The sequence below is a fragment of the Citrus sinensis genome, chromosome 3, assembly GCF_022201045.2.
Source record: "Citrus sinensis cultivar Valencia sweet orange chromosome 3, DVS_A1.0, whole genome shotgun sequence".
NCBI lineage: Eukaryota > Viridiplantae > Streptophyta > Magnoliopsida > Sapindales > Rutaceae > Citrus > Citrus sinensis.
The window spans coordinates 34,235,575-34,252,972 of NC_068558.1; the positions used below are offsets into that span (position 1 = coordinate 34,235,575).

Below are 17,398 nucleotides of genomic sequence, written 5' to 3' on the forward strand. Positions count from 1 at the left end.
GGTTTATGTTTTATCAACTAACACAATTGTAAAGTCTATAGATGACAATGTGAATTATTTACTTTCTTAGTACCATATATTATCTTATTTTTAATTAATATTTGGAGAAGTTTTGTGATAGCATCATGAGATCTTAATTTTCTAAGTAGACATTTAAATTCTGTACCCTCTATTCTGTTGAAAGTAGTTAAGAGGAAAAGAGAATGTAAATAACATTTTGATATAATTTCACTTGTCATATATATCGGGCAATTATTATTATTATTAACTTCGAATGACAAATTATATATGATAAATCCATAGCATGAATATACTAAAAATAACTTTGTTCTCCCGTTGATATTTCTTAATTTGTTTCATTATGAGTTCATTACTCAGGAATAATTTAATTATAATTCTCATGGTATTGTTTACAATTTTCATGCTAAATACTTAATGATTAATCTGCTTGGTTTTATAAATATTATCCGATACCAAAATCACTTTATGGAAACTATTGAACGTAAACAAAAGAATAAATTTACGACAAAATCCACTAATTGCTTTAGTTAATTTTGTTTATTTCTCAGGGACAAAAAGGTGGTTTGATTTTTCTTCTTCATATTTCATATTTTAATACCCTCTAATATCTTAATGTGAAGTGGCATTGAACTGCAGGCAATATAATTTGGTTATATATTAAACCATACGGTTTAATAATATTATACTATTATACTATAAACCACACAGTTCAATAGCTTTCATAAAGTTTAACAAATCCAAAATACTGGACTGGAATCTCTCTCTCTCTCAATTTCTAAAAAACCGGAGAGCTGCACTAACAGCATATACATGTAACAGAAGCAGAAGCATGCGGCACAGAATTTTTCCTGCTACTCGGCTTTAATAACAACGCAGTTCAACGAACCTCTGTTATATGCACAAATTCATCAGAAGAGCAATGAAACAGCTGTCAACATTTTTTTTTTCATTTGACTACACCAAATTCTCAATATTGCTACAAATCAAGAATTTGACATTTTTTTTTTCATACGACATAATGAATACATAGCAAAAGTCTCACTGTTTCATTCAAGTTGGACACATTCTAGTACACTCTGACTTTCAAAATCCATGTAATCTTACAATTCAAATTAATCAGGAAAATGTTGATTGCAGAGGAAGAAGCTTGTGATGAGAACTAGGCCCCATCTGCTAATGTTCTCTTTGATGTACTAATGTAAAGAACTGCATAAAAGGAATGAAAGACCTGGTTATTGCCAAAGTAAATGATTATTGCTATTAAACTAACCTTTAAAGAAAAAAAAAAGACAAAAATCTTATGATTATTACCATTATTTCCACGGATGAATGCATCGCCATACTTGTTTTTCAGCTGTCCATTGACATATTCTTCTGTTTGCTCCATAGCAATATTCATGTATCCATCTAGACAAGCCAGAATGCCTGTATGAAAAGAAAAACTGTCAGGAGAGCTGAAACAGATTCATATCATAGCCAAGCAAAACTATGGGTACAAGCAGACCACACGCACAAGCTGTCACCAAAAGTTAATGAACACACCGGACACCTTGCGGAAATAAAGAAGGTATTTGATAAATGTCTTGGTGAATGGACTTAGCATGAACCTCAATATCAGCTCACTGCATGGAAACTGAGTCAGCAAGAAATGATGACCCATACAAATGATTTGGCAATCTCACGAATTCTCTTGATAGATGAGTATTACAGCAGCGACTGTGCTGGGCATTTTTTGGCGAAGAAGAATGCATTTTGTATGTATTAGAGTCATGAATGCCACACAAGTCATGCTGGCTAAAAATTCAATCTTTCATCTTTGCTGCCTTGTGTTTACATCTTTAGCTCTTTGGCCCCTTTTTTTTAATATATCTTCAAGTTTCCAGGTGATACTTCCATTCAAAAGACAAATATGATTTAATCCTTGCAAATTTAAAGATCATTTATTCATGCAATTCTCTAGAATATAAATTCAAATTAACATGGACGCTCATTCTGTAAAACAAATATAGAGCTTCATACATCCTGAAGAGCAATGACAGAGTAGCAACATAAAAGCTGGAGTGTTGTCCTTAAATTTGACAGCATAGGGGCTGGCTTTTCCAACACATTAAATGGTAATGGTACAAAAAACAGTATAACTAGGAAAGTTGTAAGATATACACAACTCCAAGCAGTATTAACTCAACATCTGTTTTCACATTGAGCATGATACCTAGCAAAAACATTATAACTAGGAAAGTAGTAACATATACACATTTCCAAGCTGTATTTCCTCAGCATTGTTTTCACATTGAGCATGACTCCTAGTTTAAAGTCCAACTAATTTGAAAGAGAACTTATAACCAAACCCCAAAACCTCCTACATTCATATATTCAATGGATTCCAAAGGATATCAGAACAACGAGTAGCAAAGTAGAGACATTAAGGAACTTTAACCTTTTCGCTGTTGCAGCTTAAGACAAACTTGGACCAACTAAAGATCAAGCATGGCGCAATCCTAAGACAAACAGGACAGGACTAGGTTTTTCTTTATATTTTTCTCCTTTCTTTCTCTCTTAGGAATACACATGATGGGAGAAATGGAGTCAGAATAAAACTTTTGATAACAATTGTACAACTGAGGCCATCGTAGCTATAACAAAATCACATTATATGTTCGAAAACACTTTCTACACAATATAAGCCCTAAAATTAAAACAAAACCCTTGCAAACCAAACCCAAAAGGAGAAGAAAGCCTAAAAGGGAAAATTTCTCGACTTTTCACCAGATTGCCAAATCATCATGCAAGAGCTCAAGCCACGACTCACATTTTGTAAATATTGAATCAAATTAAATCAAATTCTCCAATTACAAACCTCTAAAAGAACAATTATCCTTATAATTCATATTCACATTAAAAAGAAAACAAAAATTAGAACATAAATAACGAACAAAATAAGCAATACAAAAGATTTTCAAAAAGGCCAACCTCGGTAGTCAACACCAGAGTTGAGTTTTACGACAACGGGTCGACCACGAATAGACTTGAGGAAATCTGCGGGAGTTTTTGTAGTGGCCGAACCTTTCTCGCCTCCAGTACTCATCTTCTTTAACCTAAATTTCAACCAAAAATAAATAAATAAATAAATAATAAACAAATGCTCAGAATTTTCAAGTTCCTCGTGCAGCTCTGATTTACATATAAGAGTTATTGAAACCCCAGTTGATTATTCACAAAACCCAGAAATATTTCAAAAGAAAAATCATATTTTTAAATGTTATTCAACAAATATTAAAGAATGAAAAGAAAAATCAAGAGTTGATATAGGCATCTAATGAAATTTCTATGAGGAAAGATCTGAGTTACCTGGGAAGAAGAAGGAGAGCTTCAAGCTGAAACGGGATGAGGGAATTCTGATGAATTGGATTCGTTTGCTCTCGCTTAGCTGACAAGAGTTAGGGTTTTTTTTCTCAACAGAAAGTTGCAGAGCTTCGATGGGCGGAAGTAATAATAGCGATAGTTAAATAATTTAATTGAGGGCTAGGGTTATTTCAATTTTAATTAGATTGATTGCCTAATCGAAGTATAATACTAATTCACCAAATACAACTATACATATATAAAATCTACAAACACACTCTCATGCGGGGGCTTACGTAAAATGTATAGATTGGTTGGAAAATAAAAATAATTAAGTAAGCCACCTCACAAATTATATAATAAATTTTAAATATAAGGATATTAATCAATTATATTCTTTTTGTTATATAGGTCTCTTGACAATTGTTGATCGTTATTTTAATATAATTGTAACTTAATTATTTTATCCTTATAACATAAAATAACTAAAATTTTCAAAATATATTGTTTTGTACCATAAGTTTAAATAATTAATGGGGATTTAATTGTTTAATTGTTCAAAAAAATTTATTTGAGAATGTAAATTTTTTGTAATTATTTTTTTAAAGTGGGATGAGTTTATACAATGAGTGGAAATATCACAATATGATGTCTAATTATATTTTTTTTCTTTACTAAATAAAAACCCAATTATTCTAAAAGATAACTTAACGGGATGTGTTTCTTGTCGTGAAAGATAGATCCCAAAGTTCAAAAATTGACCTCACATAAATCTTGGATATATAATTTATATTTATGCATGAAACATAATGTGCAAAATAAAATAAGTAATTTCATCCTAAAATACATGACATTTTGTGTCTCTTAGGCAATTGAATACATAATTAAACTGCTTGGTCCAACATATTCAGTTAAGTTTTCTAGTGAAAATTTTGATCCCATTTTCTCATTACTTCCCAATTTTTTTAATTATTCCTTATGTTATAGTTGCATATTTCGCAAATGAATTCTTGATAACGTACATTATCGTGTGCAGATTTCTGCTTTGATGGTCAAATATATTTTAAAATATGTATGATATGTGTAATTTATTTAAATATAATTATTAATTATATAATAATTTTTTAAAATAAATATACACAACACAAATATATATATATATATATATATATATTAAATATCATATTTTCGATGCAATCTTTTTTTATTGGAAAGTAAAACTTTCAATAGTCATTTTAGTGCCGGGTTGTTGTCCTGTTGGTTAATTAATAAATTATTTTTGAAATAGTCATTAACTTATACGCTCCCCATATGAACTGAACCACATAACAAACATCCTTCAGAATGAACCAGATCCAAAATGAAACCTATGCTCTGCTCAGTGTTCAAAGTTTCCTGAAATGATGGAAGCAACCAACCAGTCAAACTGAAACAGTTCATTGTCACATAGCTATCTCATTCATAAACTTTCTATCCTATAATTCGGCTCAAGATTAAGACTTCTTTTTCATTTTGATCGTCCCTTCAATTTCAACCATGATGAGATTCAGACCACTCAGAAAACCAAAATCCAAATTCATTTCTGATTCAAAATCACAACCCAATCTTGCTCAACACACTGTTCAGTTTTCAAGATCCAATTTTGTGACCACCCACTTGCTTAGTTCATCAAAAGAACCGAAACCCATATGCAAAATCATGTCTTTTGCTAGTTTGAGCTCCCTGTCATCGTTGAAGTCTCACTTAAATCATGAACCCATCAATACCCTTTTGTTCAACTCATCCGAAGAATCAAGCTTCATGTTCAAAACTAAATGTTTTGATCCATTTTTATACAAATTTGTTCCAACAAGATCATTTTCTGATAAAATTTCTGACTCATCCCCTTCATTTGAGAGCTCAAAACCTATAGACGCAGGTTCTTCAATGCGGAAACCACTCAGTTTGTGGCCTGGAATGTACCATTCGCCTGTAACTAATGCTTTATGGGAAGCAAGATCAAGGATGTTTGAAAAAACAGGAGATAAGCCAATTGATTCGATTGCACAAAGTGAATTGGCTGCAAAACCCCCATCTAAGAGCAGGACCAGTATTCTTTACAAGTTTTCAAGTGATTATATACTTAAAGAGCAGTACAGGAATCCTTGGAATGAGATGAGGATGGGGAAGTTACTTGAGGATCTTGATGCTCTTGCTGGAACCATTTCATACAAGGTACTAAGGCTTTTAAGATTCCAGTGAATTCTAAAATGAGTTTTTTTGCAAGTTAGTTTGTTTTCACATAGGATTTGTTGGGTATTGCTTTGATGATGTTCTTTTGAACGGTGGATTCTTTCACTTGACGGTTTGTTGGTTTTTAGAGTGGTGTGTACTACTATCTGACGCGTGTCGTTTATCAGTGGTCTCATACTTGTTGCCTGGCTGATGTAAAATTTACAATCGTTTTATTCAGTCTCTTTTCACGTAATGCTGCCAGCACAGCTTGGAATTTTGGTTATTTATCATTACTGGGGGCTAGGTTCTGTCAAAATGCATTGCTTTCCAAGCCAATTTGCTAATCTCTATGTTATAATAGCTAAGTCTTGTATTTTTGTTCAATTTTCACTTTGATTAGTGCTTTTTAAAATTTTAACATTTTCATAATGATTTTAGCTCATCACAGTCAAGACCATGAATTCCTTTTGTCTGATTGTAGTTATGCATAATATGTCACTTGGAAATTACGCAACAGGTTCATTGTTGTTGATAAATAGATGACAACATCTGGAGTTTGTAATTCATTTGTTTGTGCCAACCAGCATTGTTGCAATGATGATGGCGCGACAAGGCCTATATTATTGGTCACTGCTTCTGTTGACAGGATGGTTGTGAAGAAACCAATCCGTGTTGACATCGATTTGGAACTAACTGGAGCTGTTACATGGGTTGGGCGGTCTTCCATGGAGATTCAACTTGAAGTGACTCAATCCACACAAGGTACTCCATATGAATCAAGAGTTTTCGTGTTTTTGGCTTTCTGGGCTATGATTGGACCGTGGTCTCTTGTTCTGAATAACCTTGGGTAATTATTTGGCATCTTGCTGTCTAATATAATTGTGCAGGTAACCATGTTCTTTAAAATGGAAATGGGCTTGTGTATATTTTCAATTAGTGAAAGATCATTTTATGATGGTAATCAAGAAAATAATCATAAACCACTTATAGAATATGGTCATGGGTGAGTTATACAGTGTAAAGGCAGTGAAGTAACCAGCATCCGAAGCTAGAGATGCATCCAGTCATGGAGTTGGTCTGGCTATATAGTTGAGCATATGTCTCCGAAGATTTTTCTTTTTGTAGTAAACGTGTAGGGTCAAAGTTATTTATCCCCACCAAGCGTAAATTGATTATCTGTGGAAATTAGACCAGTCTGAGTTGGATTTTATTTTCCCCACCAAAGAAAGAACGGGGCTGCATTTTCTGGATTAACTTTATATCAGCATAATCTCTCCAAAAAAAAAAAAACTTTATATCAGCATGAGATTTGTCTTAGCTCACCTAAAAATTCTTTGATAATCTGATCATGAACACTGCTGTTGCCTATAACATGTAAAGTATATTCCACCATGGGCGTGGAGCAGGTAGGACCTTGGAAACATTAGAGTGTTAAGCCTTTAAACTAGGTTCAAAACTGAGGGAGAACCTTAGAAACTCTTTTTATGTTCTTCTACTGAGGTGTTCCAAAATTATCTCTATATTTACGTATCTTCGTATTTTTAAAGTTTCAATCTGGTATTTGCACTGGCCATGTCTTAGTAAGGAAACTTGTTTTGCAGATACTACAGATTCAACGGAATCAGTAGCCCTTGTGGCAAACTTCACATTTGTAGCTCGTGACACGAAGACAGGAAAATCAGCTCCAATTAACCAGATCTTGCCTGAAAAAGAGAAAGAAAAATTGCTTTGGGAAGAAGCTGAGCAAAGGAACAAAATGCGGAAAACAAAGAGAGCAGAAAGGAAAATGACTGCTGAAAATGGAGATAAAGACAGGCTTAATGCATTGTTGGCTGAAGGGCGAATCTTCTGTGACATGCCAGCACTGGCAGACAGAGATAGCATTCTTATTAAGGACACATGCCATGAGAACTCCTTGATGTGTCAGCCACAGCAAAGGAACATTCATGGTCGGATTTTTGGCGGATTTTTGATGCGTAAAGCATCTGAACTGGCCTTCTCAACTGCTTACACATTTGCTGGTGCAGCACCTCTCTTTGTTGAAGTAGATCATGTTGATTTTTTAAAACCTGTGAGTACGCACGTTTGTGTTACGAACGCCTAAGATGTTGAGCTCCTGTAGTAGGTCGGAAGAAAATGAGTAAAAAATTGCAGATTTTCAAAAACTAAGAGAGCAGGAGACTATGCAAGATTCACTCATTTTTATAGTAGTCAGATACCGCTGATTAATCCAATTAGATGGAAAATATGCCAAAAAGCTCTGAACAAAATTCTTTGCTTATGGATTTGGCTGAGGAACTATTGCTAAATATTCATGGTATACTTACTTTGCTGATGCAGGTGGATGTCGGAAACTTCCTCCGTCTCAAGTCATGTGTTTTGTATACGGAACTTGAGAACCCAGCCAGACCTCTGATAAATGTAGAAGTTGTAGCTCATGTTACAAGTCCTGAACTAAGGGCCAGTGAGGTGAGCACCTGAATTTGAATATAAACTCATCTGCCATGTTAGATATCTGACGAGCCATTCATCATCCTGAAAAAAAAAATAAAAAAGAAATAACTAGGAAATTTGTTAAGGAAATGTATGAAGTTGTATCCAGTTTTGCAAGGAGTTCATCTTAAATGCCATCAGAAGCATCCTAAACTTCTCTTGATTGTGATATAAAACTATGATGGCTTATTATATTTTTTCCGAATCCATTGACTTTGCAAATGCTAATGCCTGAGAATTTTATGCTAATCCTAGGCTAGCATATTTATCTTTTTTAAATTTACCTTCTCTGATTGGCTTGTCTTGTAATGAACAGATATCGAATAAATTCTACTTCACCTTTACTATCCGTCCTGAGGTAAAGAAAGATGGATTGAGCATTCGGAATGTTGTTCCTGCCACAGAAGAGGAAGCGCGACGGGTGCTGGAACGTATGGATGCTGAGAATTCCCAGTTGGCACAACTATGATCTTTCTCTAAGGCAAAATAAGTTCAGCATGAACAAAGCACCGGAGAATAACATTTTCTTTTTCTCGAGGTCGTGACATGAAACTTGTGGTAACTTTATAGTAAATAGCAAATGATCGATTGATTAAATCAACATCCAACTTACACAATTGAACATGTCCCGGTAGAATTGTCAAATTGATAACCTTTCATTTCAAGGTTCAATGCAAGTTTGAACGTGCACAGGCAGAAAACTTTGTCAAACTGATCATCTTTCTTTCAAAGGTACAATATAAGTTTGTCCCATTGCCTTGCTAGTTGATACCATTAAGGTGATTGATCATTTTCTTGGATTTGATAACCTATGAGGTAATGAGAATTATGACCGCTGCTGCTTTTACTTGACAGAATAACCTTTGAATTTTAAGTTTCTGACAGATCATTTCGAAAAGGTTTTTAACAGATATACAAAATCTACTGTTTCAGCAAATGCTAATTACTTGTTGACACTATTCCCTCCGCTCCGCCTATGTTACACAAAAGATAAATTAGTTTCTAAAAATCTTTAATGTGAAGATTATACAGAAAATGCAGCAGCCAAATGAAGATTATGAACTCTACTGCAAGCTCTATCCAAAATACACTCAGCATCCACCACTTCTGATCTGCGTCCTTGTGATTTTTAGCAGAGAAATACAGAATCGCCTGAGATGAAAATAAGGCATTAAGATTGGGATGAGCTTTCATCATCTGACGAACAATAATGCTGCCGTCCATTAAAGCCAGGGAAAGCTGGCGGAAGGGCTGGGTTTGTTGGCATTGGACGCACTGAACTGTATATAGTTCTCTCATTGATTCTGCCAACTTCCTTGCATACCTGATCGAGAGTAGAAAGAAATTCCTTTACCACCAAGAAAATCCGGAATGGATGAGCTTCTTCCTTAGCTGAGTTCCCATGGAAGTACTCAGTTATTTCCTTCACCATAGAAAGAGCAACACTCTCTTGGGATTGGATGCTTATAATCTCTTGTTCTGCCTTTTTCAAGAACTCGTTCATTGAATGGGAGAATTTCCGACTGCTTTCCTTCATTGCAATTTCTTCGTTTAATTTCACTACTTCCATTATCTTTGTGATTCCTGCAGCTAATTTTGCAACTTCACTGCTAAGCACATCTGAATCCATTGCAGCAGCCTTTCTCACATTTGTAAGCTCCCCACTTAGACTTGAAACAACTTGTAGGCCGAGCTTTCTGAATTCAACATCATCTTGGAAAGAAGACTGTTGAGTTTTCTCAGTTTTTGTATCTGGATTGGCGCCAGACAGACGAGAACCTTCAGCTCTGATGATTTCCTGTACCACAAAATGCAAGAGGGTGGTTTTCCCATCAGCACCCTTAACATCAACAAGCTTCAGTAGTGTGTCCAGCTTGAAGGCATGGGCATCACCCCGGTTAGTGCCAACATTCATGCGATTCCCAGTTTTCAGCACTGCTTCTAAAAGCTTAAGGAACATTCTGCTTTTCCTCAGTTCTCCACAAGCCACCTGCCAACAAGGAAGAAAGGTTTAAGAAGCAGACAGAAAATGAACACTAAGATGGCAAATAGAAAACTTTGAATATTTTCAATTCAAAAAATCAGATAACGATTACTTGGAAAACTATGCAATCTGGAAGAAAATGAGTTTAGCATATGTATCTTCCATTAAAATACTTATTTCACCCTGACTGCAGATATTTTTTTTGTTATGCTAAATTGTAACTTCTCACCTTGTGACTCCACCACCGTACCCAATCAGGTTTTTGAAATAAACATCGAAGGAAAATGTTATATAGATTAGAATAGTAATTAAAGTTTTGTGCCCACCGGCCCTACTTTGGCTAAAGAGACAAGGCCTAAAAGAAACATATCATCCAGAAGTTGCACACCTAATAACATTTCAAAAGTTCCATGCTGAAAATCAGTTGGCTCAATGTTGAAGGGGATACATACACTCTTTTCACATATTTGGCAAGGTTTTATGAAAGCCTCTCTGCCTTGACAACTTCCAATCCCCAAAAAATAAATAATAAAAACCAACTGAAAATTGCAGCATAGTAGCAGTAGTTAAGAGGAGGAATTTCTCACATTAAACAACATTGTACCATTTAGTTCTCAAGCATAAAAGTAACAGGATGAGCACAAGCAACTTATCAGTGGTTTAGATTATTGATTATATGTCGCTAATGTGACTTAATGTTTGAATCTTTTAGCACAAATGAAAGGATAGATGGGGGCCAGGAATCGATAATTGACTGCCATAACAAACTAGAACTCGTAATAAGCTTTCTAATTGTCAAAACTAGTTAGCTAAAAAGAAATAAGTTGCAATGGAAAGTACATGTTTCAACAATTCTTCCTATATCCAACTGTTTTATCTTTTGATTTGTTCTAAGCACTGGTGATTCCAAATCATGATAAAATTAATTAAATTGCTTAGTAGAAAGGTAGGGCATCTTCAAGTAAAAGGAACAACATGGAAAAGAATTAGTCAATGAAGTTCACAGCATATGTCTATGAGGAACCAGTTTGAAACATCCTAAACAAACACAAAACAAAGTAAAATAATGAATATGCATGTGCACGAGTGCCTGTGCGTGCAAGCAAGAGAGAGAGAGAGAGGGAGAGAGAAGAAGGATCACAATTTACCTGCAGAGTTTCGAAAGACCTTTTAAGGTACTCAACTTCAGAGTCAAAATTGGCAATGTAGAGCATTGCATCTACTCTCTTGAATGCAAAAGGAATTTCAAGCACTGCCCTAAGAAATTTCTCGGCAGGTCCTAGCTTAAATGGTGATTCATCTTTGAACTCCTTTATCTTACGCTCTTCTTCTTTGGTTGGAGCCATCTTTAACAAACTTTCCAGCAGCTCTGCCCCAAGTGTATCTGAATTTCCTGTTCATGAGCATAAAAAAATACAATAATTTTAGAGGCACAAAGTTGCTAATTGATCATATCACACCAAAGCACAGAAACGTAGACTTTAAGCTCATGACTTCCTTTTCTATTTTTTTTTTTATTGGATGAGAAACCTCACCCAATAAACACCAACCCTTACCCTCTCAGTATTACTCAAACTCAGCTGGTTGAATATGCTCAAACCATATTCATGCCAGCCAAGCTATGCCCCCATTAGGCAATTTGGTATGTGATAAAAAGCAAGCAAATAAACAAGTTAATGACAAAAGGACAGGCAAAACAATAAGTTAACCAACTTTCTGAGTTCTTCTGACAACCAAGTGCTATTTTTTCTGCTAATTACGCATGCAGTGGCAATCAATTTTTTGGTTTAGAAGTACACTCTGCACTGTTAGCAGGGGCAATGTAACTGTAACTGTTCAGCATAAGTAATCAAAGACTCAAAGTACTCATGAGTTCTTAAGGCTTACAAAACTTTTTCCAAGAAATTTTGGAAGTAGAAAAAAATGTAACATTCAGATGACTTTTATAGCAATCAAGCAAACTGCCTTTTCAAACAAAACTAGAGCTAGCAAAACAGGACGTCGGTTCGTGTCATGTCAAATTTAGGAGTCAAATTTAGGTCGATCCAAACACGACCCATTTAATAATCATGTCAAAAAATTGAAATCCAAACCCGACACGAAAAATAATCAGGTTACTTAATTACCCATTTAATATATATATATTTAATAAATGTTACACCCACCAAAATATTACACGTTTGCACCAATAAAATTTTAATTATATATATATATATATGTAAATAACACTATATATCAATATCATAAAATATACATGTGTGCTGATAGTTTACACACTTACATTATTAAAGTTCTAAACCTATATACAATTTTATAAATAAAACAGTGTATATGTTTATCCTTTCCCAAAAAATAAAAAGAGAGAATCATGTTCAATATTAGAGTTTCAATAACAAGAACCTAGAAATTAATTTTAAAAAATAATCGTGTCATTAATCGTAAATGGATCAAGAACTTTAACACTAACCCGACACCGAAAAAAATCATATCGACCTGGACCCAATCCATTTAATAATCATGTAAAATTTGACGACCTATACTGATTTATGCGTGTCGTGTTCGTGTCGGGTAATCAGGACGTATCAAATTTTGCCAACTCTCAACAAAACAATATACATTTCAAAAGAAAAATTTAAACATACAATAGTGCGGCAATGCATAGCACACAACATCTATGATGCTTCACACTTTAAATAACTGCAACAACTTTACCTTCCAGAAGACCTTCGCACACTTCATCAACAGTAACATTAAGTGCCCTCAGCAAAATTGCAATGTTTTGAGACTTCTTGGGATCAAGCACCCGATTTTCCTGATTTGGAACTGAAAGAACCTGCTTTCTACCATTATCTTTAGAATTCAGATTCGAGCTATTCACCGTGAATAATGTCTCAATCATTTCCTCATTCAATCTGCAACCAAAACAACATTCTGCAAACTCAAAAAACACACGGATTTACTTAATCCAAAGACAAAAACTTAATTAACAGGCAAAAAGCAATAAAGGGTCAATAGTTACTCACTGAAACGAGCCCGATTTAAACTGATCCCACACCATAGCCCGATCAGAACTTGCCCTGACTTTATCCCAATGCAAAGGCTTCAACTTCGGCCTCGGCGTCTCCTCGCTCTTCTCCACATTCTCATTCTTCATCAATTCCTCATTACCTAAACTCAGCCCCAAATTCTTCAACCCAACAGGCCTCAAACTCGAAGGTGCCACAAGAACTGGATGCCCTGAACTTTTCGGAGCAGCCATCGGTACCTCCCAGAACCGCGCCGGCGGCAAAGGTGGTGGTGGTGGTGGAAGTTTGACAGGAACAGCTCGATCAGGCGAGTTCTGGGTACCACTAGAATCACTTCTCGACGATGAAGAAACAGACGAGTTATTTTTGTTATGAGCATTTTCTTGAAATCTCGATTTCATCATCAGATTAGGACTTGAATTTCTCGACACAGAGTTACAAGAACTGGTGATCGAATTAGTCGGTGAGCAAGAATGTGAATATGGGTACGAAGCAGTTCTCGAGTTAAAGCTGCGGCTTCCAAAATTTCTTGAGCTCGACCCAATACGCGCCGGCGTCGAGATTTCTCGACTCTCTTTACGACCCGACGACCCTCTCGGCGAAAAGAACTCCTCTTCCTCATCATCTTCATCTTCTTCCGTTGTTATATTTTTCACTTCATTATCATCTTCTTTGTTGAAACACATTTCCCCGCTCGTGAAACTGGAATTTTGCTTCAGCAACGGCGGCAGAGGATTTAGCTCCGGCGAGCCAAGCTTGTGATACCCAGACGGAGATTTTGAAACGCCAATTTTCACGGCGGCGTTTCTTGTATCGACAGGCATTTCTCCAGAACGGGAGTTTACGAGAGTGCCCAGGTAGAGAAATTCTGACGACGTGCTGGGTTGGTTCGACGACGACGACACATTGCGCTGGACAGTTGGAGTTTTGTGGCCGCCGTCTGATGGAGGTAAATTTGGCGGGAAAAGACGCTGGCCGTCGGATGTTGAAGTTTTGTCCGGACTGCTGCGGTGCTTGCTTCGGAAGTATATGAAGACTGCTGCAGCAGCGATAAGGACAGCGGCGGAGAGAAAGGAGAGGGAGATGGCAAGGATGATTACGTGGCGGTGGGCGGACTTAGAAGGTGGGTGGGGGAAGAGAAGAGAGGATATGTTGGCCGGGAACGTCGAGAGAACGGGCGGCGCCGGGGGCGGCGGCGGCGGAGAAGGGTATGACGGAAAGAAAGGCTTTTGAGGGTTGTTTGGTGGGGTAGTGGAAAATGGGTATTTTGGTAATAGTTTGTGCTGGGGTTGAGGAAACGGAGAAGGTGACGGTGACGGTGACGGTGACGGTGACGGTGAGGGCTGTTGTAACGGTGGGGGAGTAGTGGGTACTGGGAAAAAAGGCTGGTGGAGCAAACGACGTCGGTTGTGGTGTTGGAGGGGGAGGCTAGTCGTGGTGGTGGTAAAAAGAGTAAAGAAGAGGAAAATGATTGTCGGCATTTTAGCTTTCAATTAAAAAGTTTGAACTTTTGGTCATGTGAAGATTGGTTATCTAGGATTAATAGAGAGAAAATGTTGTTTGGCAGATGGGAAAATTTGTTTCTTTTACCTTTTCTCTCAAAGGTGTGATCTTGTTGTCACGTGAAGAAGATTGGTAGGAGTGTTCAAGAGGGAAAATGTTGTTTGGTTGATTGGAAAAGCAGGAAGTGTGAGGTTTTAAGGAGGAAGACAGAGAATGGTCTGAAATTTTTTTATCTTTCGTTGCTCAAAGGTGTCAACTTTTTTGTCAAATGAAGATTGGTAAGAGTGTTATAGATAGAGAGCGAGAGAGACAGAGAGAGAAAGTGGAAGGAAAAAGCTTGTTTGGTTGATGGGAAAATATGGATGGATTTGAGAGAACTAGAGAACCAACAAAGGGGAGACCGAAGTTTGAAGCAAGAAGAGAGAGCAAATGTTTTATCTGTGATGACTGATGAGTTGATTTTGAGAGAGAGAGAGAGAGAGTGTGTGTGTATGTGTGTTTTTGACGGAGGAATGGTAACAGAGGGAGGGATTGAGCAAAGAGATAAAGAACAGTAGTTTAGAAGTGTAGAGAGAGAGAGAGAGAGAGATAACAGAATTTAAAAAAAAATTGTACAAAAATTTACATAAAATTTATTAGTGGGATAAAAATAAAAAAAATAATTTATAAAAATATTTAATTTAATCATTCTATATTAATTTATTTAAAATATATGTAGACAAAAAATTTAAAGCTCTATTATTTGATTTTTTTAAAATTATATTTAATATAATTTATAACTAAATAAAATTCATTCACTTGCTCAGCTAATCCACTGTTCTGTTTAATTTAATTTTAAGTTACTGAAAAACCCTGTTGTTTAGTACCCAAAAGGGAAACTAGTAACCATATGATAGTGATGTGATAATTAATTATGGCCTGATGACTGTACTTAAACTAGGAGCCTAGAGGTTTGACTGATTGGGAGGCTGGGGATCCACTGCTGACTGTGGCACATCATCTTGTGATTTACACTAGAAATTTCAATTTTTTGTTATAAAATTGTTCTAGTGGTACTCAGAGCAAAATATCCATATTTTAGGCACGGTCAAATGGTTAAAAAACTAATTAAAAATAAATAAAACTTAATTATTTAATGGTGTCTCAATTATACAATATAATATCTAAAATTCGATAGAAACAAGTTTAAATATAATTTTTAATATAAAAATAACATCTTAACTTCAAAAATATCATCTTTAAATGTGGAAATGACATAAATCGAAGTTCTTAATAATATCTAACTAAGAGTACCTTTAAAAATTTTTATAAATTTTACTCTTTAAATATTTATTTATTTATTTATATGATAAATAGAAGGATAAAAAAAATATTATTCTGTAATAAATTCTTCAAATAGAAATAAACTAATATTATTTTAATTAAATAATTATTTTTTAAAAGAAAAAATAAAAGTAATTAAAGCATTTCTTTCTCTTTTTTTAATAAAATATAAATTAAAGAGGAAGAAAATAACTCTCTAAATTTAAAGAGAGAATTTTATTTATTTAAAAAATATTAATTAAAATGTCTTTTAGGAGTCCATACCACAATTCGATCCAGTCATTGAATTCAATTATAGTGACAACTGTCGATTGGATCTAATGACTGGATCCAACTATGGTCTAGTATCACTATAATATTATAATTTTATCTATTTTTTAGAGACTTAAATATTAATATAATTTTTTAAATAAATAATAAAATTTTATTTAAAAAATCTTACGGTGATGCTTGAATCTTGTATTCTAAGAAATAAAACTTTTTTTTTTTTTGAATGAGGAAAATGATAATAAAATTAATTATAATAATAACGACCTTTATTTGTTTAACCACTCATGTGGTCATAATTTCTTTTACAGCTGCCTTCTTTAGAAGTGAGAAGATAGTACTGAATATAAAGGAAAGCAATAAATGATGAGGAGAAAATACACACAAAAGGTTAAAAACCTCTGACAGATAGACAGACATTTTTCATAATTGGGATTTGAATCATTGTTCCTTCTTGCAGTCACAAGTGAAAAACAGAGAAAGAATCTTTCATTACAAAGTTAACAAGGCAATAAATAACATACGGACCCCTAAATTATTATATTTCTCAAATATTGACATAACTTGTGTATTTATATCTAATAATTTTTTATTTTAAAAACATCTCATATGTACGTATTTATTATTTAACAATGAATATTAATATTATATATCAAAATATTAATCAAAATTAATGTTAAAATAATTTCAATCAAATAATAGCATGTTGACAATGTTATCCTAAAAAATCTAAGTTCAATTTCTCTACTTATATTTGAAGTTTAGTATAAAAAGAAAAGAGACTAAAAAATTAGATAATTTAAAACATGGTGTCTTAAGAAAATTATTGTATTTATCGAGATTAATAAAAACTCATTTTATTATCTGATTATCATACATGGTGAATATTTAATTAAGTATCTAATAATGTACTTGATAGTGAGATTGATGATTTGAAACTTTCGTCAAGCATAAATTGTGGAATAATCTATGTTCTTTGTCCTTTTATAATATAAGACCATATAACTTTACATTCAGGGGTATGATAGTCATTTCCGGGCTTAGTGACGTATTTAATGAAATTGGACTTGCTGTGCAGTTACTTAGATATTATAAAAATATAGGAGCTCTGATGTTATTATTCCTCGTCACATAATTCACAGGGGAAAGATGAGCTGTTTTCCAGGAGTGACTGAAGTGAAAGCTGAAAGCACTTTTCATAGATTTTGGCTGTAGATTTTGCTAA

General features: G+C 34.6%; 3 protein-coding genes across 4 annotated transcripts; 1 reads left to right on the forward strand and 2 right to left on the reverse strand.

Annotated features, from left to right (window-relative positions):
- Positions 1-941: 941 nt before the first annotated feature.
- LOC102615299 (sm-like protein LSM36B) lies at positions 942-3,576 on the reverse strand. Its single transcript, XM_006492691.4, has 4 exons — positions 3,370-3,576; positions 2,992-3,116; positions 1,333-1,446; positions 942-1,227 (listed from the first exon to the last, which is right to left on the reverse strand). Exons 2-4 carry the CDS (start codon positions 3,104-3,106, stop codon positions 1,181-1,183), a joined length of 276 nt encoding a protein of 91 aa, XP_006492754.1. The 5' UTR covers positions 3,107-3,116; positions 3,370-3,576; the 3' UTR covers positions 942-1,180.
- A 1,078-nt stretch (positions 3,577-4,654) lies between these two features.
- LOC102615579 (acyl-coenzyme A thioesterase 2, chloroplastic-like) lies at positions 4,655-8,834 on the forward strand. 2 transcript variants are annotated; one of them, XR_372306.4, is made up of 5 exons: positions 4,655-5,577; positions 6,162-6,339; positions 7,179-7,598; positions 7,918-8,046; positions 8,387-8,601. XR_372306.4 is itself a non-coding variant. In XM_006492692.4 (5 exons), exons 1-5 carry the CDS (start codon positions 4,900-4,902, stop codon positions 8,537-8,539), a joined length of 1,608 nt encoding a protein of 535 aa, XP_006492755.2. In that variant the 5' UTR covers positions 4,658-4,899; the 3' UTR covers positions 8,540-8,834. The 2 variants fall into 2 exon arrangements, 1 of the variants encoding a protein (XP_006492755.2); XM_006492692.4 differs by having other exon boundaries at positions 4,658-5,577; positions 7,179-7,648; positions 8,387-8,834.
- A 78-nt stretch (positions 8,835-8,912) lies between these two features.
- On the reverse strand, positions 8,913-15,152 carry LOC102615981 (formin-like protein 2). Its single transcript, XM_006492693.4, has 4 exons — positions 13,078-15,152; positions 12,767-12,966; positions 11,203-11,447; positions 8,913-10,060 (listed from the first exon to the last, which is right to left on the reverse strand). Exons 1-4 carry the CDS (start codon positions 14,559-14,561, stop codon positions 9,242-9,244), a joined length of 2,748 nt encoding a protein of 915 aa, XP_006492756.2. The 5' UTR covers positions 14,562-15,152; the 3' UTR covers positions 8,913-9,241.
- Positions 15,153-17,398: the final 2,246 nt, after the last annotated feature.